This window comes from Rousettus aegyptiacus, unplaced genomic scaffold (genome assembly GCF_014176215.1).
Source record: "Rousettus aegyptiacus isolate mRouAeg1 unplaced genomic scaffold, mRouAeg1.p scaffold_m13_p_3, whole genome shotgun sequence".
NCBI lineage: Eukaryota > Metazoa > Chordata > Mammalia > Chiroptera > Pteropodidae > Rousettus > Rousettus aegyptiacus.
In genome coordinates this window covers 152,435,878-152,463,313 of record NW_023416306.1, presented here as the reverse complement: position 1 = coordinate 152,463,313, position 27,436 = coordinate 152,435,878, and the positions used below count along the sequence as shown (strand labels likewise).

At 33.1% G+C, this 27,436-nt stretch overlaps 1 protein-coding gene across 7 annotated transcripts in view; it reads right to left on the bottom strand.

Annotated features, from left to right (window-relative positions):
• LIN52 (lin-52 DREAM MuvB core complex component) overlaps positions 1-27,436 on the bottom strand; it is a 73,997-nt gene that overhangs the window by 46,145 nt on the left and 416 nt on the right. For 5 of the 7 annotated variants that reach the window (XM_036238992.1, XM_036238993.1, XM_036238995.1 and 2 more), the window contains exons 2-5: positions 23,451-23,525; positions 22,238-22,275; positions 19,547-19,613; positions 17,702-17,785 (exon numbers count right to left, since the gene is read on the bottom strand). In XM_036238992.1, the coding sequence (XP_036094885.1) occupies positions 17,702-17,785; positions 19,547-19,613; positions 22,238-22,275; positions 23,451-23,525 (264 nt within the window). Of the gene's footprint in view, positions 1-15,742; positions 17,786-19,546; positions 19,614-22,237; positions 22,276-23,450; positions 23,526-27,436 lie in introns of those variants that run through there. The other 2 variants (XM_016138904.2, XM_016138895.2) reach the window with 2 other exon arrangements.

Here is a 27,436-nt window from a genome sequence, read left to right as displayed (position 1 = left end):
ACAGGATTTTTTAGAGACGGAGGATGTAATTGACATGGTTTCGATTTTGTTCCTATTTGAGCCCTTGATGATTTGAGGTCCATTTTACACTTCAGAGAACCCAAATGTCATTTTACTTTTATATATTAAGATTTTATTCTCTATAGAATAAAAATAGTTCTAAGGAAATACTGAGAGTTTCAACCCAGACATTGCTACCTTAAAAAACTTAGGTCATTTCTAGCTCATGGATTTCAATTCTATTCCCCCATAAGTATAAGACATGATCCCTGATCTGCTTTTGCTTATAATGAAAAGTTCCTTAAGTTCATAACTGTCAGATCGGTGTCAGTATTAAACAAGAGCTTTTAAACAGAGGCAGAGTTTTACCTACAAGTTCCCAAGAGAAAAATTTATATTTTATCAAATGAATATTTGAGTGAAGCCAAGAAACATATCTACTGCTATTATTCTCAGAAGCAATGATACCCTCCCTCCTCCTTGGATTAAGAATCAGAAGACTTGGATTCTAGTCCCAGTTTTGCAAGTGTATGATGCTGGGTAAATCACCGAAGCTCTGAGAACCTCAGTTGCCTCATCTATTCGAATGGGAATAGTAGGACAGTAGTGAGAATTAAATGAGAAAATACATGTAAGAAACATAGCAGGCTTTAAAATGTTACTTGCCTTTCCCTCTTCATGAGACATGATTCCTGGTTTTGTCACTAATGAACTGTGTAGCTGTCCTTAGGCAAGTCTCCTAATATCTATAGGCCTCTGTTTCTGCTTCTATAACATGAGAGGGTTGGGACTCAATAATCTCTAAAGATTCCCCTCCAGCTCAAACACACTATGACGACCAATTCTGTCACTAATTGCTGGGTGACCGTGGGAAAGTCATTTTATTTATTTAGACCTCAGTTTCCTCACCTTTAACTACTGGAAGATAAACCAATAGAAAAGTAATCAAGGAGTATAACAGGAGATTCACAAAAAGGAGACAAACAAGTGGCCAGTAAACATAACTTTATTAGCAATCAAAGAAATAAAATATAAATATAAAATATTAAAACAAATTTTTGCCTATAAAATGGGCAAGTATTAAAAAGTTTAACATTATTTTGGGTTGGCTAAGATGTAGGGATACAAGTACTTCCATTTACTGTTCTCAGAAATATAATTTGGACAAGTTTTCTGAAGGTCACAACAGCAGTATGTATAAAAAACTTTTAATGTGCCATTCACTTTGATCTAGAACAAAGGATACAAGTGGCAGCATGATTTACTTTAGCGAAACACTGGAAACAACCTAAATGTCCACTTAGAGATCATTAAAAAGTGCACTATACATAATCATATAATAGTATTCTGCACAGTCATAACATTGATGATTTTCTTATGTTTTTTTTTCATGGAAATGGAAAGATGTTCAAAACACATTAAGTCAAAAAAAGTATATAACATGTATGTGCATATATTTTATTTTATATATACATATGTATATATAATATCCAGATACTTGTTCTTGGATCTGATGTTTTTAAGGATCTCTTTTTAAAAAACAAACCTCCAAGATGTCCACAGTGATACCAACAATTATACTAATCTCTCAGTGGACATGTTTTGGACACATGAAATAGGTACTTAAAGTGACTGCTCCCATGTTTTTACATTAGTCACATTGTATTCATTTCTACAAAGGGTCTATGAACTGAAAAAAGAGAAAAACTATGCTAGCTAGTACGCCACTAAAGATTGTGTATAGTGTTACAGTGATTTCCTAAACCTTCACAACAAAGATGCCCAAACAAGCTCTTTTCCCTCAGGTACCTTCACATTTCCTTCTTTGTGCTGGCTTTTCTTTTATGTTGGCTACAGCTTTGGACACAGATTCATTTTTGCAAGATGTAGCTCCAATTCTTATGAAGTTACTTTTTTTTTGATATTTAAGACTATTCTTCAAAAGAAACATTTTTTAAAAAAGAAACTTATCTAGTAGGCTTGTTCCTAAAAATAATCCACTGTACAAGGTTTAACTGTAAATCTATAAGCACAGCACTTATCTAAGTCACTAATAATCCAACTGAAATCAATGGTCCTAGTATAATTGCCTGTGGTTTCTCCATCCCATCCAACTTTTCTCTACTCCAACAATTCTCCAGTGCTTAGATCTGCTGTTTCCATTCTGTATTACCAAATCCACTCTACAGTTCTTACCACACTAGTCAAAATGGTTTTCACACACAAACACAAAAAGATCTGTCTTGTTTTTATAATTGATACAAGTTTTAATTACTAATGTGAGACTAAAATCTTCCTTATTCTTTCTTTTCTAATTCTAAAATAATTTTAAGAACCAATTGGGTTGTTAGCTCATTATGCAAGTTCTTTTATCATGTAGTATGCAAATTAGCCAACAGTTAAAGATGTTTTGGTTTTTCAAGCAAAGCGGTTTTCCAAGGATTTTCAAGTGACAAATGGTAACACATTTAAAAAGACATCACTCAGCAAGGTTGTCAGAAAACTTATACATCAAATCGGAAAATTAGTGACTTAAGGAAAATATACCTTCACTTTCTCCACTTCAATTTTTTCTATTATGTAACTAAAAATGATATTCTGATATTCTCATGGTGTACAAAAGTGGAAAAGAAAAGAATTTAGTCAGCTCGAGTCACACTGGTAGTTTAGTATGTGTTTCTAAGTTACTGCAGCTTTGACATTATCATAACTCAAATTAAAATAACAGGGGGGGCATTAACTAAAAAAGAAAATATTGCTAAAATGAACTATACTAAAATTTAAAACTTCTATTCATATTGGAGAAATCCAAATATGGAACAGATAATTGTATTAGGTTGAATTTCTTGAGTTAGTTCACTGTATTGTAGCTACATAGAATGTCCTTGTTCTTAAATAATGCTGATGTATTTATGAAGCATCATGGTTTCTGCAGCTAGCTCTCAAATAGATCAAGAATAAAATGATAAAATTAAAATTTTATATATACATATCTTATATATAGTAAATGTTATATTATCATTTGGTGAACTGGGGAAGAGTATATGTACATTTATCATTCTATTCTTGAAACTTTTTAACAAAAATTTGAAATTTGACAAAAATGTAGTTTGAGAGAAAAAACAAACCTTGGTTCATTAAAACATACCCATTAAGAAAATGAAAAGGCAAGCCACAAAGTGAGATATTTCCAATTTATGTAATTGACAAATGCTGCATAACCAGAATATATAAACAATATTGCCAATCAATTTAAAAAAGACTAATAATCCTATTTTTAAACAAGGGTGAGACATAAAATAAATAAGCTCTTCACAAAGAGGCCAAACAAATGGCTAATAAACATATGAAAAGGTGCTCGATTTCATTTATCATTAGGGAAATGCAAATTAAAACTATACAGAGATTCCACTCTACCTATTAGAATTTAAAAGACTTAGAATACACCTTTTGTAGGGACTTGAAGCAAATGAAATTGCTGATCGACCTGTAAATTGGCACAACACTGATTTATAAAACTGGAAGTATTTACTAAAGCTAAACGTACATTTACCCCTCCATGACCAAGCAATTCTATTCTTATATATCCAACAAAAATGCATATACCAAAAAAAGACATATACCAAGAATGTTCATAGTATATATTTTAACTAAAAGCTAGAAACAGTCCAAATGTCTGTCATTAGTAGAATAAAAAAATAAAATGTGTTATATTCTTACAATGGAATATACTATACAGCAATGAAAACAAATAAATGACTACTAAAGACAACGACATGGAAAATGTCATAATCAAAATGTTGAGCAAAAGAAGCCAGAAACAAGAATACATAATTTGTGATCCATTTACATAAATTTCAAAAACAAGCAAAATTCTTTTAGGATATTGTAAGTCACAATAGTGCTAGCCTTTGGGGAAAGGACAGGTAGTGTCTGGAAAGGCCATCAAGGAGGCTTTGTATATTGGAAAGGTTCTATTTCTTGATCTGTTCTGGCCCATGCTTACTATATGTGTGTTCATTTTATAAAAATTCATTGAACTGTACTTTATAATCTGTGTACTTTTCTTTATATATGTTATACTTCAATTTTTAAGGTTTATTAAAGAACAAAAAATGAAGGAATAATGCAATATTTTTATATCCTGAATCTGAAGTCTCATTTTAGCTTTTTTTCTTTGCATTTGGTATCCAAAATTTCAACGTGTCAGATTCGACTATCCTCTCAAAGAATTTCTTCACTATTATTCAATCAGTCAATTTTTAAATGCATCTTCCTACATGAGTCAATCACATGTAACAGTTCTTCCTTTAAAAAGATCATTCCTTTTTTTCTACTATATTTCTCAAATCTTTTTCAATTATATCAAAATTTAGTAGCTTTAACAAAGCTTTTAGTTTAGACTTAATGGTTACAGCTACTTCTACATATCAAAAGTCATTAGTTTTCTATATTTCCTACAGCAAAGTGCTTTGTTTGTTATCACCTATAAATTCCCATGCAACATCACTGCCCTCCCAGATCATATTTCCAACACAAACCAGTGGAAAGAACTAAAAAACAGCAAAAAGCAAAAAAACAAAAGGAACTTACATTACATTTAAAACAAAAAGCAGTCTTCATTTTGTTGAAATCTTCTGAGTATCAAAAACTAAACTAATAAATAACAAACAAAAAAATCAGAAGATGCCAATTTATTTCCCCAGGAGCAGAAAGTCATTCTTATACCCAAAGCATAGAAAGGAACTCAACTCCTATGCACACCTATTGCTATTATTTGGTTCTCCTCTTTGTCATAGGCAAACTATATTTCAAGCCAAAGGAAAAAATGTTATTAGGTTCATTTTACTTCTCAAACAAATAGCTTCAGTTTCATTTCAGTCAGGCACATATTCTAAATGGTTCTTTGCTCTTACTGAGCAATAAAGACTGAGTAAGTTCTCTAACTATGGGAAGAAAGGCTGAAAACATAAAACTTGACAAACTCTTGACCAACATTTGCTTACCAAAAGATGCCTCTTTTTCCAACTAAATCTTTTGCCCTTGACCCAACAGCTTATTACTCCTTTTGTTCCCAAATTTCTACTTCTGGAAGGACAAGCTACGGATGGAAAATGAAGTATCAACTTTCACCTTGCTATTCATCACTTACTTAAAATGATCAATTGTTATTAATGGATCTAGTTAGTTTTATTTAGAAATAATCCATAAAAGAATTTAACATTTTAACTGCACAGGAAATTAGGAGATAGCTCTCTCAAGTAACTAACTTTGTTTCTAGAATAGTATACAATTTTCTTTACTTTTAAAAGTTTTTTTCCTACTCAACAGAGTAGAATGTATTCATTGTTGAAAATTAGACAATTCAGAAATTTAAAAAACAATCACTTAGGATAGTCATTGAAACCTATTAGTGTATCTCCTTTCAGTTATTTGTCTATGCCCATGCTCTTAAAACAGAACAAAAAGAAAAAAAAAGGAACTGCTGATTTTGTATTCTGAATTTTTTCACTTGTAATTATCCTTGTATATAATGGACATTTTTGTTATTAAATGCTCTTTAATGCTTTAACATGATTTTTAATGGCTACATTATCTTCTACTGTATAAATATACTATAATTCACTTGGTTATTCCCCTAATGTCAAACTTTAAATTGTTTCACTATGTATATCTTTTTACCTATCATACATTTCATAGAATTATGCAGAATGCTACACTGAACCCAACCCCATCCAAATTAATTTATGCCCTGCCAGCTTTCCTCTATCCTTCCCCTCCTCTCCAAAACTCAGAAGAGACTAAAACACTGCAAGCATTTATGGTAAAATCCTCTTTGTGTGTAAAGCCATTTCAGAAGCAATGTTGGGTTTATGAAATAACCTGACTAATGGATAAAAGATATAAATGCTTATAAGCCTTAAAGGTAATTTGAGGCTTTGTGTATCCTAATTTGTTAACCACAAAAAAAAAAAAAAAAAAAAAAGAGAGAAATAATGGCATGCTTTATTTCCCATTAGCATAATACATTTTTAAAAACAAAATATTTAAGGCTAAATTGACAATTTCTAAGAATGCAGAATAATCTCGATACCTTCAAAGTGAGATTTCTAGATTTTATACTGCAGTACTACATAAATTTGATCCCATGCTAAGAACTATGGTGAGATGGCATAGCAGAAAACAAAGATAAGTTTCATTTGATATTTGAGAAGTGCAGGGTATAACACTCCTTTAAGGTGCTTTTGAATCATTACCTAGCTAAGTTTTTCAGGATAAAATAATTAAATTATGTTTTTCTTAAAATTCTAGCCTGTGTCAACAAATATGATCGAGAAACATGAAAAGAGTTCATTTTCACATAAGAAGAAACAAACATAAAAACAAGATAGTAATACTTTGTCTATCAAGTTGGTAATGACTTTAAAAAATGATAATACTTGGTGTTAGCAAGGATGTAGGAGTAGATAGTGCCTTTCTGGAAGTATATTTCACTCTCCATCAGAGATCCTACAAATCTCCAACTATATATAAAATGCAGTCTTCACTCCTAGAAAGAGTTTACCCTGATGCTGATATAATTAAAATATAGCTGCTAATTAACAGGTACATCAACATCAAATATTTTGGGCCAATTACTGTTACTTTAAATTTAAACTTCTGAAATTTTTTTCCAGCAATTAACAAAGATTTGGTCATCTATTACACACACAGGCCACAACTTCCTGAATAAGCTACAGGCAGCTAACTGAATGAAAAAATGCTATGAAAGAAAACTTTGCAAAAGTAATTTATTCAACTCAGAGGCTTAACAACCTGCTAAACAGTATAGGGACTCTATGAATCCATTGTGGATATCCTTCTTGACACATTCATGTCCCTGAGAAAAAAATACCCAAAACATCACCTGTAGCCTAGGTGATGTGACAAGAGCATTGTTTTCATTCTATTAATAACATCAACTTATACTAACGGCTTTTACTTACGTGAAAGAGTTAGGTGACTTTTTCTTTAAGCAGATCTCTCTCCTGGCTTCCTTGTCACGACCCAGGTTCAAAACATCATGCTAAACTCTTAATTTCAGTTTATTCCCTAAGATCTATCCAGACAGTTACCTAGTCTTGAAAATGTTATACCTGAAACACCTAATGTCAATACACTTCTTTCCGTTCTCACTGCCACCATTCATTCAAGCCCTCAATTCTTCTTGCTAGACTCCCACAATAGCTCCTAGCCTCCAGCCTCTACCATTCCATAACATCCTATGCACTAATACCTCCTAAAGATGTGTGACTTCCCCACTCAGAAATCTTTAGTGGTAGAATTTTTAATGACAGAAAAATGCTTATGATAGAATAAATGAAAAAGAAAAAGTATGTATAGGATGAAACTATATACACAGACTATAGTCTCAGTTATAATAAAAAGCATGACTGTGTATATGTATGGACACATGTAGAAATGTTACGCACACATTCATGCATTAAGGGAAAAGGGAGGGCCAGGAAACACATCAAATGTTAACAGTAGTAAGGCTAGGTTATTTTTTACTTGTATTTTTATAATAAACAGATTTGTGATAAAGTCTATTTTAGTAAAAGCATCTCAGAAGCCATCTATCATGAACATATAATGTTACAGTCATTAAAACATTTTAAAAAGACATTTTACATGTTCCCCATTACCTATGAGTCTAACTCCTCACCCTCTACAACTCAAGGCCCTTTTCAATCCAGCGCCTATCTCCCTCCTAAATCTTAGTCCTTATGATCCCTAATATAACCTGGGATCCTTAAGGACCAGGTTAGATCACTCGCACGATTTCTTGAGCATAGCAGTTCTTTCAAACTCTGCTTTGCGTTTTTTTCCACCTGGAATATGGTCCCTTCTCATTACCACCATACAAGATCCTATATATTCTTTAAGGCCTATTTTCAATGATCCACAAATAGCAAACGCTATACCACATCCCTTTTTCTTGTCCATAGCAGACAACACTAATTGGTTTCTCTGAATCCTGACTCCTTCTCAAAATCCTTTTCAAGTAAAGAGACCTAGGCAATCCTTATTCATCAATCCATTTTGACATACAAAATTAAATTTAGCTGCCATTCCTGTAGCAACCTAATGTAATTGCCCTCTTCTCCCCTATCCCCATAGTTCTTTGTACTCCTATGGAGCTTATCTCCTCTACCTTCTAAGAATCATTTACTTAATTGTCTTATCTCCCTTTCTTACTAGATTTTAATCTGCACAAGGGCAGTAATTATGTCTTATTCATCTTCATAGACCTTACAGAGCCTTGCAGGAAGTAGGAACTCAAAACAGTTGCTGAAATGACACTTCATCTTCTGCTATTATTTCATCACTCAAAATGGCTAAATATTTGGAAACTTTATTTTAAAACAATTAAATTCTTCTTGAGGGACTTAGTCCAAGTTTATTTCATCAATTTTAGCTAACATTCCGGCTTTAATTTAATAAGGCATTGTCTGATATCACACAATAACCAGTAGAGTCAAAGAACAGAACAAGATAAGCTTGAGATGAGAGAGCTGAACCCATTTCGAGGGTCTTACATCCAGGTAGAGAAGCTATGAAATTAAATTACCGCACTTTGAAAATGTTTATCTACTGCTCTCCTTAATCAAAAGCAAAATGTTATTTCTGACAATAAAGAAATTAAAGGAGTCAGAGCAACAAAAATATTCATTGCCTAATAAAGGAATTGTTTGAAAGTAAGATAGAGAGATGAAAAGGAAAACAAAAAGCTAAAAATAAAGCAGGCAAGTAGCCTGGTAAGGTCACAAGAATTTTTTACCTAAATCAGAAACCCAGTTCAAAAGACTTAAGGAGAAAAATCTAGTAGTACAGTAAGACTCATGCTGCCATCTAGAGGTTAAAGACTAGATGACTTTTCTCTTCAATCAGTCAACTGCAGTTAATTTAACTTATAACTACTATAGAGGTAGAACTGAACAGACCTTATAAAGTAAGCCAGACAGATAACTCTGATGTCAAGCCACAATGATGAATATTCAAGGTATAAGACTTATTCTCTCCTTGCCCTCGTTCATAGATTAAAATAAAAATTTAACAGAGCTAACTGTTCTTTAGAATTTTATCTAGATGAGAAACCATTTCTAAATATAAATGGATATTTTTTCAAAAATCACATGCTTAGAGGGAAGAGAAGTCTATTATATCACAGGTTAGCTTGAAGCATAGGTTTTTCTTTGTTATCACTACCAAAGAATGTCGTTTCTGGTGCAGGCAACCTCGTCAATGTATATTACTGGGATGAAATATCAAGTTTAAATGAAGAAGTCACAATCTGTTTACAATAAAATGTTTCTTTTAAAAAGTATGGTAAGTAATTAAATTTAGCCAAGTAACAGTCCTACTGAAACTGCTAAATAAACATACAGGATTAGACTATAAATTAGCAGAAGCAATTGCTTATATCAAAATAAGCCAAATTTTGTAAAGATTTTATAGATGGTAATATACTCAGTGTGACCTTATTTACTTAATAACTTCTTAGCTAATCCTTTCTTTATAGTACTAAAGTAAATTCAAACCAGTCCAAGTAAATGAATAAAAATTAAATTGAGATTTCTATTTTATAGTATATGGTGAATGTAATGAAGAACAAATATGTCAAATTCAACATCTCATGATAAGAGTACCCAACAAACTAAGGATAAAAGATAACTTCGTCAACATGACAAAGGGCATCTAAAAAAAAAATCCACAGCTAACACCACACTTAATACTTTCCCCTTAAGGTCAGGAAGAAGACAAGGATGTCAACTCTTGCCATTTCTATTCAACACTGTACAGGACTTATTAGCCAGGGCATTTGGCAAGAAAATAAAATATCCAGATTGGAAATGAAGAAGTAAGACTATCTCTATTTGCAGATGACATGATTCTGTGTACTGAAAATCTTCAGTAATCTACTGAAACACAATCAGAACTAATAAATGAGTTAAGTTGCAAGATGTAAAATGCATATACAAAAATTAACTGTATTTCTCTATGGTAGCAATGAGCAAACTGAAAATGAAATTAAGAAAATAATTTCATTTTAATAACATCAAAAAATAAAATACTTATGAATAAATTTTAACAAATGAAGTATAAAATTTAGACTTTGAACACTACAAAACATCATTGAAAGAAATTAAAGATATAAATAGAAAGACATACCACATTCATGAGTCAGCTTATTATTAAGATGGCAATACTCCCCAAACTGATCTAGAGCACCAATGCAATCTCTATCAAAATTCCAGCTGACTTCTTTGCAATAACTGACAAATCAAAATTCCTACAGAAGTTCAAGAAACCCAGAATAGCCAAAACAATCTTGAAAAAATACAAAGCTGGAAAACTCACACATTCCCATTTCAAAACTTAGCACAAAGTTATAGTAATCAAGATAGTGATGTACAAGCATAAGACAAAAAATAAAGATCAATATTATAGAATTGAAGAGTCCAGAAAAAACCTTCACATTTTTTGATTAATTGATATTTTATAAGAATCCAAACTATTCAATAAAAAAAGAATAGTCTTTTCAACATATGGTGTGGGAACAACCAGATATCCACATGCAAAAGAATAAATTTGGATCATTATCTCACACCATATACAAAATTAAGGTAAAAGGATCAAAGGCCAAAATGTAAGAGCTAAACTACCAAACTTTCAGAAGAAAGTATAGGACCTTGAATTAGGTAATGGTTTCTTAGGTATGATACCAAAATACAATCAACGAAAGAAATAACTGATAAATTCAACTTCATCAAGATTAAAAGCTTTTGTGCTTCAAAGGACACCAACAAGATAGTAAAAAAGACAACCCACAGATATGTGAAAACTTCTGAAAATCAAGTATCTAATAAGTGAACCGTTTCTAAAATATGTAAAGAACTCTTACAAATCTATAATTAAAAAAAAACCAAATAATCCAAATTAAAAGTGGGCAAAGGATCTAAATAGACAGTTCTCCAGGAAGACACACAACTGGCCAATAAGCACATGAAAACACTTCATATCCACTAGGATGGCTATGATAATTTTTTTAAATGAATAAGAACAAATATTGACAAGGATGTGGAGAAATAAGAACCCTCATACACTGACGGTAGGGATGTAAAGTTATATCAGTTTGTAAAGAGTCTAACAGTTCCTCAAAAGGTCAGATGTAGAGTTACCATATGACCCAGAAATTCCATTCCTACTTATAAACTCAAGAAAATGAAAACATATGACCACACAAAAACTCGTATATAAATGTTCATGACAACATTATTCATACTAGTCAAATAGTGGAAACAATCCAAGTGTCCATCAACTGGTGAATAAATATAATCTGGATAACTGGTGAATAAACATATCTATACAATGGAATATTATTTGGCCATAAAAAGAAATGAAGTACTGACAAATACTACAACATCAAACATTAAAAAACATTATGTTAAATGAAAGAAACCAGTCATAAAAGCCACATATGGTATGACTCCATTTATATGAAATGTCCAGACTAGGCAAATTCAGAGAGATAGAAAGCAGATTAGCTACTGTAGGAAAATACAATTAATTTTTATATATGCATCTTATATCCTACAACTTTACTCAATTCATTTATTAGGCCTACTCTTATGCTTATAGAGTTTGGGGGCCAGGGGGGAATGGGGAGTAACTGGTATATACTCTGGTATATGATAAAATGGTTCTAAAATTGATTGTGTAATGGTCACACAACTGAATGCTGTAAAAATCACTGAATTGCACATTATAAATAAGTGAATTGTAAGGTATATAAATTACATATCAAAAAAGTGGTTATTAAAAAAAAAGAAAAGAAAAAAGAACAATGCATCAGAGCTCCAAGCTTTAGGCCTAGTTTCAAATGGCATAATCTGCTGCTTTTTCAATTTTCACATCCTATTTTAAAACATTTTGAATAGCCATAAGTAAGTCATGCATGACTACTAAAGCCTTACGAGACAGTGGGATAATTTTTTTTAAAGGGTAAAAACTGTTGAGAATCAGTAGTACTTAATAAGATTCACGACAGTTCAACGGGTCTTGGTAAAGCAAGCTATCTGCTGTTGCAAATTATAAGACAAAATCAGAATTATGCCCACATCATAATACAGATAAAGTAGGGTTCAGGTAGAAGAAAACCAAACCCTTAACAACCAGTTCACACTATCTTTACTACATGTGATCATCCACTGTCATAAGCAGAAAAATTCCAGATATTACAAGACCTTCTCATCACTAAAACAAAAAACTGTCCAGAAAAAGAACAATTTCCAGAAGTTTCCATTTTTTCAGTTTTACATCAATGAATTTCATTAGAAAAATTCTGTCATTTCATTTGAAGGCATCTGCAGTTGATCATTCATTCAGTCAAAAAATACATATGGCACATTTACTATGTACCAGATACTTTATGGGCTACAAAGACAGCCCAAAAATATGATTCTTACTTATAGTTACAATCAATCCAAAAGATAAGACATGTACCAAAAATCTCCCAGAGTAGTAAAAGTGCCATACAAATGAAACAAATGAACTGCTCTAGAATAATTTGGGAGGCCAAAAAAGAGAGTTCACTTTCCTGATCAGGTATGAAAAGAAAAGGCTGATAAGAGTGGTAAATATTGTATAGAATAATGAAGGATGAATAAAAATTCTAATATTATAAATAGGTCAAAGAGAATTTTCTGAGAAAAAGAAATAGCATGAACAGAATTAAGATGAGAAAGTGTTCCAGGAAGAGTATTTCAAATGGGAACAGAACATGGTGTTTTGGAAGGGGAGAAGTAAGAAAGAAGGCTAGAGACTAGGCTAGGGTCAGAGTGCAGAGGATTTTGAATGCCATGCTAAGGAATCTGAATTTTATTATATGGGTACTAAAGTACTATTAATGACTTATGAGCAAAGGACAAACAGAAGAAATAGTACGTTAGAAAAATTAGTCTGCTAGTGGCAAACAAGATGGATTGGGATGAGGTAGTTAAGAGGCAGGGAGACCAGACAGAAGATGACTGCAACAGTTCTAGTACAATAGGAAGGATACTGAACCAGAATGAAGTAACAAATGAAATTCTTTATGTGGTAAGGCAGTTTACAATTTTTGTATTTCTATATATTTCATGAGAATTTCATATAAATTAACTGCCCAACTCAAGCCAAAAGGCCCCAATCATGAGAGGCTATAAATGCCTATACAAAAAAATTATTGCATTCCCAAATTGTACCCCAAAAGGGTTATCTGGGACATAATCATGTAACAAATCAAAGGGCAGGGTTCATCTTTCAAAAGACACAATCTAGTTACTATCAGCCCTAGAAGGTTCCCATTATTTCTATACTAACATTTAACAATGCTCTAGGGAAGTGACAAACAATCATGTTTTGAGGACAAATATTTTTTGCATTTTTTTTCTTTCCATCATCTTTATCAGTGCAGATATTTGCATGAAAACAGGATCATTGGTCCTCGGGGATTCATCAGTTCCTCTTGCTTATTTTTCATCCATGTCATCCTCTCAATTAATGCAGGAAAGAGGATTGAGACATTGAAACACCAGATTAGGGTGTCAAGTAAATGTCAACCCCTAGAGTACATGAATAATCTATAAGGACAAAAAAAGATCTTGTTTTTATGCAAATACACTGTGCACAATAAAACAAAGAAAGACTGTGTCCAAGAGGTCCAACACATATCAATGTAATTCTTTCTGATTCTAAATTTAAAACTATATTCTATGTTAGGTAATCCGTTATGATCAAGGAAAACGAGTATCAGTTGCAAAGCAATGCTACAGAAGTTTAAGGCTGAATTTTGAACTAGAAAATAATTTTTAAAAAGCTCAGCTGTGCTCATGTGACTTATCTGGCAGATTTTGGTTCAGTGCTTACTAACAGTGGCTGATTAGGTGACTTCGAATTCTCCCACTTCCAAAGCCATAAATTTTAGAAATACACTTAACAGTAATAATGGTTTTAACTGTGTGGATTAAACACTAAAACAAACCATACCAAATTTCTGATTCAATGGAAAACTATTAAAATAGACTTTATTGATGCTTAGGGAACTGACTGACTTTTCTAAAACCTGATAAAGAGATTTATCCAGTCATAACAGTTTTCAGGGTAATAATTATTAATAAAATAAAGACCATCGCAGAAAAAAATCTAGCTAATAAAAAGGAATGACAGAATTAGAATATTACCATTTTGCAACTTATAATAAAATAGTGGATCTCGCCTGCCAAAAAAATGAGGATAGTTTAAGGAGTCTCTGGGACAATATCAAGTGTACCAACATTTGCATCATATGGATACCAGAAGGAGAAGAGAGAGAACAAGGAATTGAAAACCTATTTCAAAAAATAATGTCTGAAAACTACCTAACCTGGTGAAGGAAATAGACACACAAGCCCAGGAAATGTAGCGAGTCCCAAACAAGATGAAACCAAAAAGGCTCACACCAAAACACAACATAATTAAAATGCCAAAGGTTAAAGACAAAGACAATCTTAATAGAAGCAAGAGAAAAGCAGTTAAGCAGAAAAGCTCCTGCAAGGGAGCTTCCATAAGACTGATTTCTCAACAGAAACTTTGTGGGCCAGAAGGATTGAGCAGAAAATATTCAAAGTGATGAAAAGCAAGAACCTACAACCAAGATTACTCTATCCAGAAAAGTATCATTTAGATTCAAAGGAGAGATAAAGAGCTTCCTAGGCAAGAAAAAGCTAAAGAAATTCATCACCACTGAAGCCATATTTTAAGAAATGTTAAAGGGACTTCTTTAGGAAGAAAAAGAAAAAATATATGTAAAAATTGTGAATTATAAAATGGCGATAACTACATATCTAGCAACAACTACTTTAAGTGTATATGGATTAAATGCTCCAATCAAAAGATACAACGGCTGAACGGATAAGAAATCAAGACCCTTACATATGCTGCCTACAATAGACTCACTTCAGATCTAAAGACACAGACTGAAAGTAAAGGGACAAAAAAGTATGTTTCATGAAAATGGAAACAAACAAACAAAAAGGCTGGGGTACCAATGTTAATACAAGACAAAATAGACTTTAAAACAAAGGCTATAACAAGAGACAAAGAAAGACCCAGAAATCCCACTTCTGGGTATTGAAGAAACCAAAAACACTACTTTGAAAGGACATGTGAACCCATATGTTCATTGCAGCATTATTTACAATAGCCAAGATATGGAGGCCACCTGGGTATCCATAAATTGATGAATGTATAAAGAGGATGTGGTACATGTATACAATGGAATATTATTCAGCCATAAAAAAGAATGAAATCTTGTCACCTGCAATGACATGGATGGACCCAGAGAGTATTGTAAGTCAGACAGAGAAAGATAAATGTCATATGTGGAATCTAGAGAACAGGGTAAATGAACAACAGAAATGAGCTCATAGAGAGAGAGTATTTTGATGATTGTCGGAATGGGAGATGGGAGTACGGGTGAAGAGAGGACGGGATTAAGAGGTGCAAATTGGTAGTTACAAAATAGTCATCGGGATATAGAGTATAGCATGGTGAGTACAGTCAGTAGCATTATAATAACTATGTATGGATGGTATCAGATGGGTACTGGATTTATCAGGGTGATCACTTCATAAGTTATATAAATGTCTAACCACTGTGTTGTACACCTGAAATTAATATAATATTTATGTCAACTATAATTGAAAAAGATTAAAATATAAAAATTAAAAAAAAATTATGAGGAGTTGGTATAAGTAAAACAGATTGGCCATGTTAACTACTGAAGCTGGGTCATGACATGAGTACAAGAGGTTATTATTTTATTCTCTCTACTTTGGTATACATTTAAAATTTTCCATAACGAAAAGTAAGAAAAAAAGACACTTTATTATCTTTCTCAGTAGGAAAACAGAAAAACTATTCAAAGAAAATATAGCAATTTCAACTATAACTAAATAGAGATAATACTGTTGATAAATACATTTGGTAATAGCCTCTTCTTGATATACTGAGCATAAAATTTCATTAAAAAAAAAAAACTGATAGAGATACAGCATTGATTATTATGATCATTACAGCATTTTTTATCCAGAGCTAGAAAATGAATCAATTTCTATACTACACAGCCTTGCATTCATGAATTTAATAATCACAGATTTATCTTTTCATTATAAACTCTGGAGGTCCATGACATACCGGGTAATTAGTAATTTTGCCAAGACATAAAGTTTAATCATAAGAAATAAACAACCCAGTATAATTATCAGAATTAGGTCATAATGAGTGAACCTAGCAGACCACCTAGCAACCACATCTCAAAGCGTTTTGTTGTTCTCTGCTCCTTGATTCATGAAGTGATTAAAAAATGTTTCCTTGGTCAAAGAAAGCCAGTACTAACGACAGTAATGGAAATAAAAGAAAAAAATAAAAAGGGCTAAAGTGATAACTATTAGTCAAAAATAAGAAGTTTCTAAATTAAATTTTAAAGTGAAACATTGAATTTGGAAGTAACTTAAATCAATGATGTGAACCAATCCACTACATGTTCTATAAAAAAAATAATTTATTAAACTGTTTTTAGGATTGTTCTAATCAATCCCATAATCAGTATAAAACTTAAGATTTTGAAGAAAATTATAAGCTATAGTAGCCTCTCGAAATCGTGGTTTTATGAAGGTCTCAGGAGATACCCAATGAGAACAAAGTTCTAAGCACTGTATTTATGTTATCTCTTTCAATTACGAAGTGATAATTTTCTACAATTCCTTTTCCAGTTTTATAATAAATATAGTATAGGAAGAGATTCAATGTATAAAGAAGTAATTTTAAACTAAGAATGAAGAACGCAGAGTAATAAGTGCAAACTTTTAAAACATTATTCACAGTAGCAGACTGTGTTCTTGGTCTGCTATCTACCCCTTCCTTTGAAGAACCAATTATTCCCTCTGATTTTGTGTGATCTGATTTAGACTAACCCTTCCAATCTGTATATGCACCCAGGACCTAGGCCTGATCCATCAGAGTGCTCCAGGCCACTTGACTAAAGGACTGGTTCCAGGATAGGTATGTCAGCCAAGATGGAACAGTCAAGAGTCCTCCCAGGCCTTTCTTTCTGAATGTTCAGAAAAGATGTTCATTCTTTGGGGATTATGAGATTTAAAGACATTTCTGGCTACCTTTCCCAGTTCTAGGAAAAAGCTATCTGCAGCAGCAAAGAATAAGACTAATTAATAACGTATGAGTGAAACAGAGCCTTGAGATACAAAACAAAAGCAGAAACAAAAGCAAAACCCAATGACATCATTAAGATTTGCACATCTGGATATCCTCAAAGCTACTTCTATTCTTGGAATTTTGATTTGTATGAACTAATAAAGTCCCTTTTTTGCTTAAACTAGTATGATTGAACATTCTATTGCTTAAAACTAAAAGGATTTTCAATATACTTTTACTGTGCAGAGAAAAATAACTTGTTACCTAGTAAACTTAATTATTCCAGCATACTCTTATCATAAAAGGCACACTTTAGATTACAGTGACTTACCTTCATAAAACCTAACAAAGATATCTTCTTAAGAATAGCTAGAACTCATCATAAAATACACAACATGCAATCCTAAATAAATGTGATCTGGGTACTCACACTCATCCAGCCCCAGCTGATAGGCCAGATTCTGTAGGCCTCGTACCTTCTCCATCAAGTTAGCTGTGGTGAGGCTCCCCAGTTCTGAAACAGAATCATTTATTTCAATACCACTTCTTTCCACTGTTCTCTAGTAACAACTTATTGGGTTGGAAACCCTTGTTATAAAAGTTTTCAAACTTAATTCCTATTGAATAAATAGAAAACAAATCCTTATCTCTTCTCATCAAATAAATCATTCTCCTTATCCACAGACACACATACAACACACACCCCCAATGAATTTTTTCCCACTACTGCAAAATGCCTCAGATGAGCTTACCTACTTAATGAGAAGAGAGTTAGCATAAATACAATGGCAAATTACATAAAGACCATTTTCGTAATACTTATTTGGCCTATCATATGAAATGAATACACCATTAAAGTATGAAACCTTGTGATTTGACATAGCATTAAGAAGAGTCTACAGACAGATCAGTCTTGCAAAATGGACAATATCTCCACTGTAACTTATTAAGTTCTCATTATTTCAATTAACAATAAAATAACAACAAAAAAAACACGCACTATTTCCCATTTCACTAAATTTCGAAAACAAAAATGAAATATTAATCCACATTTGTCCTTCAAATCAAATACCTATAAAAAAATTTAAGTTTACCAGATAAAAAGACAGTATACTTAAAACGAAAACTTACTTTCCCAGATTTTCATTTAAATAGCACCTAATTCCTTTTAGGTTTAAGACACAGGTCAATTTGTATGGATTATAATGCTAATGCTATGATTCCTTATTAAAATTTTAAAGTTTCCTTAGAAAATACATACTGATAATGTATTATATAAATGTCTGTTTGGAACATTAGAGCAATGAACCTGAAATGCCCTTGAGACTTCATGTTTCTATGGTTGGAAGAGGGGGTCTGCATTTAAGCATTTCATGCAGAACAATGAATTACTTCTGAAATCAAATAAAGGTGTTATTTTCTCCCACTTATCATGCCACGCTCATTATCAATATCTGGCATAAGTAGCAGACTTTCCTTTTTGATCTGTTCAGCTGCTTAAATAGCTCGAGTCCAAGAATCTTACCTTAATTTTAGTCTATTACTTTACAACCACCATGAATCTTATCGCCAGAAACATGATTAAAAAATAAATAAGTACATTAGAGCAAAATTGAGGAAAATTAATGTTTTTTAATTTAAATTTCCACTTGTGGTTGAGTTCCAAGTAATTTATCAAACAACAATATTTACCACTTATCGTTTTCTTTATGGGAGAAATTGATGGGATAGAATTAAATAAAAGACAGGTCTTAATCCACTTAGGGGTTGTCGATTAATAGTACTGATGACAATATATGGCAGTAAATCCTAAATAAGGCACTTGTTAATAGTGGTAAGAGACTAGACTAAAAATAAAAAATAAGAATTTAAAATTTTTAACTCTTTCTAACAAATCTTGGTTAAGTTAAACCTCTGAACCTTAGATATCATCATACCTAACTCACAAGACCTTTAAGAGAATAAGAAAATTTATGTGAGAGGTTTTTGTTAACTGTAAGCACTACACAAAATAAAAGTATTAAAGGAATTTAGCAGCAAAAGAAATCATTATGACCAGATCTTGAATTAGGAGGATTTCTACACATAGAAAAATAAAGAAAGGCATTTAGACATGAAGAACTATCAATAAAGATAGGTAAGTAGGCAGTTTGACTGAAGCTAAGAATACTTTCAAGGGAATAGAAAAACTGAAAGGGAGAGAAAAACTGGAAAGGTGATTTATGAAGGAGCATAAATGTCAGGTTAAAAGTAAGAGGTCACCAGCATTGCTTACCTTTCAACATGTCGATGTCATCACGTTCTATTTCGGCCATCCATTTGGGCGGAGAGCTAGTAATAGGCTGTCAAAAAACAACAATATATCCATTCAGATACATAAAAAATGTGAAAAGACCCTACTCTTTCTTTTTATAAGTAGCCTATCACATAGCATTCAGTTTGTTTGAATATACTGGCAAATTATAACTTCTAAAACACGAATTTCTCCATGTTCAGATATGGCCTACAAATAGTCATCCTACAAAATGACACTGCTCATCATTAAAGTTGGTCTCAAAGAAAGGATCTTAGAAGAATTTGGTGTGACTACTGTTACTGTTTCATGTATGACAAGTTAGTATAGCAATAAAGAAATTATTTGAAATTCAGATTTAGTGAATGCCTCCAATTGAACTGTTTGAATCAATAATCAGTTAAGTGACATTCTCTAGCAGAGAAGGTTCAAAGCATCAAAAATGAGAAAATCTTCAATTTGCAAGAGGTCTGTAAAAATCTTCCCATTTCTGAAAGTGAACTTACACACTTTAAAAGAGACCTTATTCTTGGAATGATTTTGGGCAACAGTTTTCAATCCTAGTTGCACAACAGAATCATCTATTTAACAACAACAACAAAATACAAATAACCTGCCACACCCCAGATGTATTTAGTTATCAAAGGTTGGGCGAGCATCCAGTGGAGAGCAAAAGACACTACATACATGTTTTTTAAAAGCTCCACAGCTGCACCCTGATGGTTGAGAAACATTACTTAAGCTTTCGGCTCTTTTCCTTTTTTTTTTTAAATCAATATTTATTTAGTACTATGCAATGAGTAAAACACTGTGTACTATGTCATTTAATTAAAAATCAACCTTATAAAGTGGTATTAATGTCCTTGTTTTACAAATGAAAAAAATCATGTACAGGAAGATTATAAATCACTTGCCTCAGGTCACACAGCTAGTGAAGCCAGGTTTCAAAAGCCATGTAGTCTGAGTTCAGAAACTACTACTCATACTGCCTACCCTAGAAGGCTCCTGGTCAAATTCACCATTTTTACACCTAGTAGGGAACAGACTATACCAGGGGATCTTAACCTGGGGTTCTGGGATGACCCTGAACCCCCAGAAACAAAACTCAACATGTATGTGCATACTTCTAGACAAAAAGGTATAGATTCTTAATCAGATTTTTAAAAAACACTATATTCTAATAATTTATTTAAAAACTACTTCCTTACATTTACAGCTCAAAATACTTAGTTGTTATCAAATATAATTAACTAAATTGAAGTCAGTATGAATGAGAATGTAAGAAAATTAAAAGAAGTACTTTCTACTTAATCTACTAGACAAAAGCTGATCTAATAATACCCACCATGTGTTGTTTATTATGCAAAGTGTTTTACATGCATTATGACATTTTCTACTAAGAAGCCTATGGGGTAGTTTCAGATGAGAAAACTAAGGCTCAAAACTGTTAGGAAACTTGCTCAGGTCACAGATAGCTAAGAAGTAGTTTCAGGATTCAAATCCAAGTGTGTCAGACTCTAAAGCCCTATGCAGCCTTGAACTCCTCATGCTTAGGCATTACTGAATGCTAAAGGGGCATAAGCCAGCTTACATACAACCTAGTTCTTGAAAAAAATGAAAGTCAGAATCCCTCTGTACAAATATTCTCATGGGACCTGAAAGCCACAGGCCCAAAGCAGCCTTAATATTTAACTCAGCACCTTTAACTCTAATAATGAATAGAGAATGCTATGCATGTAGTAAGGTGCTGTGAAAACTATATTACAAATCCCCAATGGTATAATTTAATAGAAAGAGCATGGGCTTTGCAATCAGACAGACCTGCATTCAAATCCTGGCAAGTCACTCACTGCAACTTGGGCGAGCAACTTCCAAGTGTCTCTATCAGTCAGTGCTTTTTAACACTGGGCTGAAATTTTTCTAAGTATGGTTTTAAGAATATGAATGCTAGTAATCATTCTGGTGGGTTCACAACTTGATTCTGCCACCTTCAGCCTATAACCTTGGGAAACCTACTTAACCTCTCTGTGTCTATCTCCTTACCTATAAAATAGGAATAATAATAATAGTGAAGACTAAATAATATATGTAAAGTACTTAGAACAGTGCTCAGGACACGGTAAACACTATGTAAGTCCTAGCTAATGTTATAATCGTCATATTCTCTTGGTTGTGGGAATATATAAGAGAATACATGTAAAGTATCTAGCACAGTGCCTGACACCTGGAAGAAGAAAAATTGTGGCTCTAATGGATGTCTTCCTTCAGTTTCTGATGAGCCACTGAGAAATTTCAAAAATCCTCTGAGGAGGTATAAACTAAGGTCATAATATATCATATAAACAAAAGAGAAAAGCTTCAAATTCATAGTTTGGATAAAAAGAATAATGGTATTACAATAAATATTTCAACTGCCTTGCCTTAAAAGCTTTAAAGCTAATAAAAGAAGCTAAGGGACAAAGGTCAAAATGCCAAAATAGAGCATATGAAGAAACAAAGACATTATCATCAATTAACACAATGATAATATATAAACAGGTTTCCAGGGCTGGAGTTATAAAATGATTTGAAGATTATGACATTATTCTTGAAAATGAAATAAGAGATAGTTGAGCTTTCACCAAGGAGCAAAATGTTGGATAAACTTCATTAGGTAAGTAAAATATTACCTACACTTTTGAAAGACGCTGCAAATTCAGCAACACCTGGTACTAAAAAGGAAAAAATACAACATTATTTATTCAATAAATAATTTGGTATCCCAGACATAGAGAATTCAAATAATAAGAAGAAAATAGCCTTGTCTTCAAGGAGCTTACAGTCTGGAAAAGGAAAGAGACTAAACCATTAACTATAATATTGTTTAAGTGCTCCAAGAAAGATACTAGGTGGTATGGGAGGACCCTACCCTCCTCCCTTACCCCCGCCCCCAAAAAAGACATCTAAATCAGACTGAGAGAACAGGAAAAGCTTCTCAAAGAAAATAATGCCTCAACTGAACTTTGAAGTATCAGGAATTAACTGGATGGAAGAGTGGCAAGATATAATATTTCTTACCAAAAGTTTAAATTTTCTTTTTAGGTATGCTAGTCTGTTAATATAATTGTTTATTTAAATGTCTAACAGGAAGAATCACATTTAAAAAAAAAACAGAAAAATTAAAACCAGATATTTAAAAATAAAATGTTCAATCTCACTAATAAGTAAATATAAACTAAAATTAATAAAGGTCAATCACATTCAATATCAGCTAGTATGTGAATAAATGGACACTCTCATATACAGTCGTCCTCTTCCATGTGCACAAAAGTATTTGTGCAAAGATATTCATTATTATATTGTTTGTAATATCAAAAGTGTGATATAACTTAGGTTTCCAAATAGGGTATAAATACATAAATTATAGTGTGTCTATACAATGAAATACTTTAAAAGAATGAAGTAAATCTACACCCACTAAAATGGAAAGATCCATTAATAAATTACTACTAGGCAGAATAAATTAAGCTGTAGACCATGTACACATGGCCCTAACATTATACCAAAAAACAAACAAACAAAACCCGAACCCCTCTATATACTTAAAAATACATCTTTATTTGCTTATCTGAATAAGCATAAAAAAGGTCAAAAAAATTTGAACCAAACTATTAATGGTTCTTTTATAAGATTGATTGAAGGAGGTGAAGAAATATGTTACATATCTCATATTGTCTGAACTTATTACAAATGTAGTTCTCAAAAATAATTATTTTTTAAGGCTCCCTATCATTTCTTGAGTCACATCATGCCCCCCTAAAATTAACACTGGATCACAGAATCCAGTGGTTCTCAGTGGCACTGGTTGTCCTGCATTGATTGTGATATAAAGAAACCAAAAACTTACATTGTTCTGGCCAAAGGTCTGGTGAGGCACGGTCAAGTTTTTCAAAACTTAACAAAGATGCTTCCAAATCTGTTCCTAGAACAAAATACCCAGATGAGCCAACAAGACACAAAATATGTTAATTTATATAACATTTCAATCTCAAAGAACATAAATCATTCTTTGGAACACTCATCTGGAAGTTTAGAGATCTAAATTCTATAATCACAAATAAATTCTAAAATTATACAAATGAATTATTCTCCTTCATCAAATCTAATTTTTTCTGATCTCTAAAATAGGAGCAATATTTTAGTGGGGTATTAAGAAAAATGAGTATCGACAAACCTAAACGCACCTTCACTCATACGTCAAGACTTTCCTCCAATTACAATTATTTAATTATTTCTGCTTTCAAGAAAAACAAACTCTCTATACTAGGGTTCTAAATTCCATCTTCTTTTGCTTTGTCAAAGACATTATGAAAAACATCTTTCTTGCACGATCAATTTTTACCTTCTCTATTGGCTCATACTCAACAGAGCGAGCAAACCTGCTCTAGAATTTCACTTCTCTGAAAAAACTCTTCCTTGACGCCTTTACCTCCTCACTCCTTCACTGCAAGTTCTTCAGTTGTCCATCCTGCTGTCTCCACTTCCTCACCTCACATTCTCTCCTTAACCCACAGCAATCAGGTTTGTGCTCCTATATACATGGAAACTGCTGTTTCAAGGTCATCTATGACCTATGTTGCTATAAATAGTGGTCACTTCTCTGTTCTCTTTTATGTGACTTTTTGCAGCATTCACATGCTGACCACCTTCCTTGAAACACTCACTTCCAGCTTCTATCAAACCACTATACTGGCTTTTCTCCTTCCTCACTGACTCTTTCCTTGGTCTCCTCTTCCACTCAGGCACAACCTAGGCTGTCCTCACTCCCTGCCTAGTCTTCTAAGGAGATCTCATCTAGTCCCATAGCCTTTACGATCGTTTATACATCAATGCCTCCGTATTTATATTTCCAGTACCAATCCTTCCCTAAACTTCTGAGTTATATATCTAAGTGGCTACTTGACATTTCTCTACATTCACGTGTAAAACATCCCTTAAGTCTAATGTGTTCAAAACCACACTCTCCCAGTCCTCTCCATCTTAAGAAATAGCACTACCATGAACCCTAGTTCTCAAAAACCCAGATATCATTCAGTGTTCAGTGCCTCACTTTCCTTATCCTTCCATAACCAACTATTAGTAAATCCACTAGTTCCTATCTCCAAACCACATCTTGAAACCAAATTAATTAACCAAGGAACCATCGCTTCTCTCCCGGACTAACTTCAGTAACCTCATAACAGGCATATCTTCTCCCAATCTTATCCCTCCCCCTCCCTACTACCTCCAAATCTATTCTTGACAAAGTAGCCAGAACTGATTTTTTTTTAAAAAAAAACGTCAATCAGTTCATGTCACTCTCCAGTTTACAGGCCCTCTTCCCAGCTAAATTCGTGAATGTATATCTACCATGCCCTAAAAAATCCTACATGATTCTGCCTAATTCTTTGACACTATTTCCTCTCAATTCTTGCTTGGGCACACAGTAATACTGGATATTAACAACAGTTAACATTTATTGCTGGCATACTGTATGCTCAGTATGCTAACTAGTTGCATAAATTAGTTCATTTAATGATATAAACAGTAATTAAAAATTTCTGTGTAAGCCACACCTTTTAAATATGGGGGAAAAAAAAGCTGCAAACTCACTCCCCAGAAGATGTACATATATAAAAATTTTTCAACATGTGCTTTTCTCTCAACTGAACTTTTCTCTGCAAATATTCTAAGAGAATTTCTAATGGCATTCTAACTGGTAAAGAACTCACTTCAATAAATTCCCTTAACTAAAGCTCCAAAAATGGTAACAAAGAAAAGCTGTGTGTAACACAAAATTTCAATTTTCAAATTCCAAGGAATGTTACCAATGGGAAGCTCAACTGTAACAAAAATAAACTTATTAGGGCTAGGATCCAATAACCAACAAGGGTGGCCTTATGATACCACAGTCTGGGGCATAACTCAGATTATGCTGTGAGTCTTACTCTCACAAATTCATTAGATGGCTTTACTTGATTTCTATATTCTCCTTTTCAAATAAGTCTCAGCAAATTTTGCATTAAAAAGATAAATGAGTGAATTACCTAAACTTTTTCAAATCATTATTATTTAAAGTAAATTTTAAAGACAGAGAAGGTGGAACATTAAAAATAGAAGTGAGAGAGCTAGGCAGTAGAATATTTTGGGATGAGATACTTATTTAGAAGCTGAATTTAAGTTCAAAGTGCTCGACTTGATTTTGTCAGATTGAAAAAAAAAGGTTACATGGAGAAGGGTAAAACTCTGTAAAAGATGAGACTGAAAACTTTTAAAAAGTGTTTTTAAGAGTACAAACAAAGTGACCATGGAGATGGCTATATCAAAAGAAAATATATGTTTACAATACTATTTCTGGCCAATGAAAGGACATTTATAGACAACAGGGATAAATCAAACAAAGAACATAGCTCTAAAATCTCCACGATTTATAAATCTAAAAATAACCTCATAATAAACTAAAATTTTTAATAGCAATTACTTTTGTCACCCGGCTGAATTTTTAAAATTCTGGTAAAATATACATAACATAAAATTTACGTTAACCATCTTTAAGTGTAAAGTTCAGTGGCATTTATGTACATTCACAATGTTGTGTAACCATCATTACCATTCACATTCAGAACTTTTTCACCTTCCCAGACTGAAACCCTACCCATTAAACAAGCTGACTTTTTAAATGCTCCTTTTTTTTTTTTTTTTTTTTTTTTTCTGGCAAGAGGTCATTTTAAAAAGAAAGCACCCAGCCAGGAGACTCTTTTGACTCTCAACATCCATAATTTCTTATATAACCTGTACCTGCATTCAAAAAACTTGACTCATTAAACTTGATACTTAAGATTAAGTAACATTATTTATGTATATATCTAATCATTCTTAGAATAAATGTTCAGTGAAAGCCTACTGTTTACCCTGAGATCCAACTATGAACAAGACAGACTTGGAGTTTATACTCTAGTGTGAAAGGGGCAAAGTTAATAGAATGTTTACAAAAGTACAGAGATAGTGAACAATTGGGAAGAGGAGCAAATCCAGATACTGTGATCTAGGAAAGCCTCTCTGGGAGGCGACATCTAAAACGAGACCTGAAACTGCAAGTGTTTACATGCTTGATTAATCTTTTCCCCTCCCAAAGCACCTAGTGTCATGCCTTTCATATGGTAGGTAGTCAGTATAGCTTTCTTGGCCTCGATTTCCTCATTCCTGAAATAAACTTCCAAGATTTCTTCCAAAGACAAAATATGTTGATTTGGGAGGGGAAACTACATATCAATGAAATGGACGTGGGGATGAGGACAGCTGAAGTAAAAATTAAGTTCAGAAATAACTGCAAGACCCTAACTCTCTGAAGCAGAATCCAGCGTAAAAGCATACGGATATACCAAAATCACTTAGTTGCTAGATGACTTGCATCTTAGACAATATATAAGCAGAAACCGTTCCGTCACTCAGCCTGAGGAAACAACACATATAGCTGGAGCACGAGAGGTTGAGTGTGTGCTAGACTACATTAAAGAGCTCAATCCTCATGTTCCTTGGGACTCTCATGGCGAGAGGACGAAAAAGTCCCCCGCTTCTCTTGCTGTCAGAGCAACGGTACCAATCTGAGACAGGAGAGAATCATGTTTCTCTTGCTCTTCAGTCGAAAGATTGAAGTCAGCCACCAATTGCAGCTAGGGTTTGAGAGAACAGTTCCAGATGATCAAAGATAAGTCTTCAATGGGGCGCCCCAGGAGAAAGCTACAGTAAGAGACTTCCTTTTTCCCATCAGTATCTCCTCTTTGGCCTCAGCTTAGCCCAAATGGGGCTAAGGGAGGGGCAGGGCCCGGGATGAGACCTTCGTGGGTGCCCTCC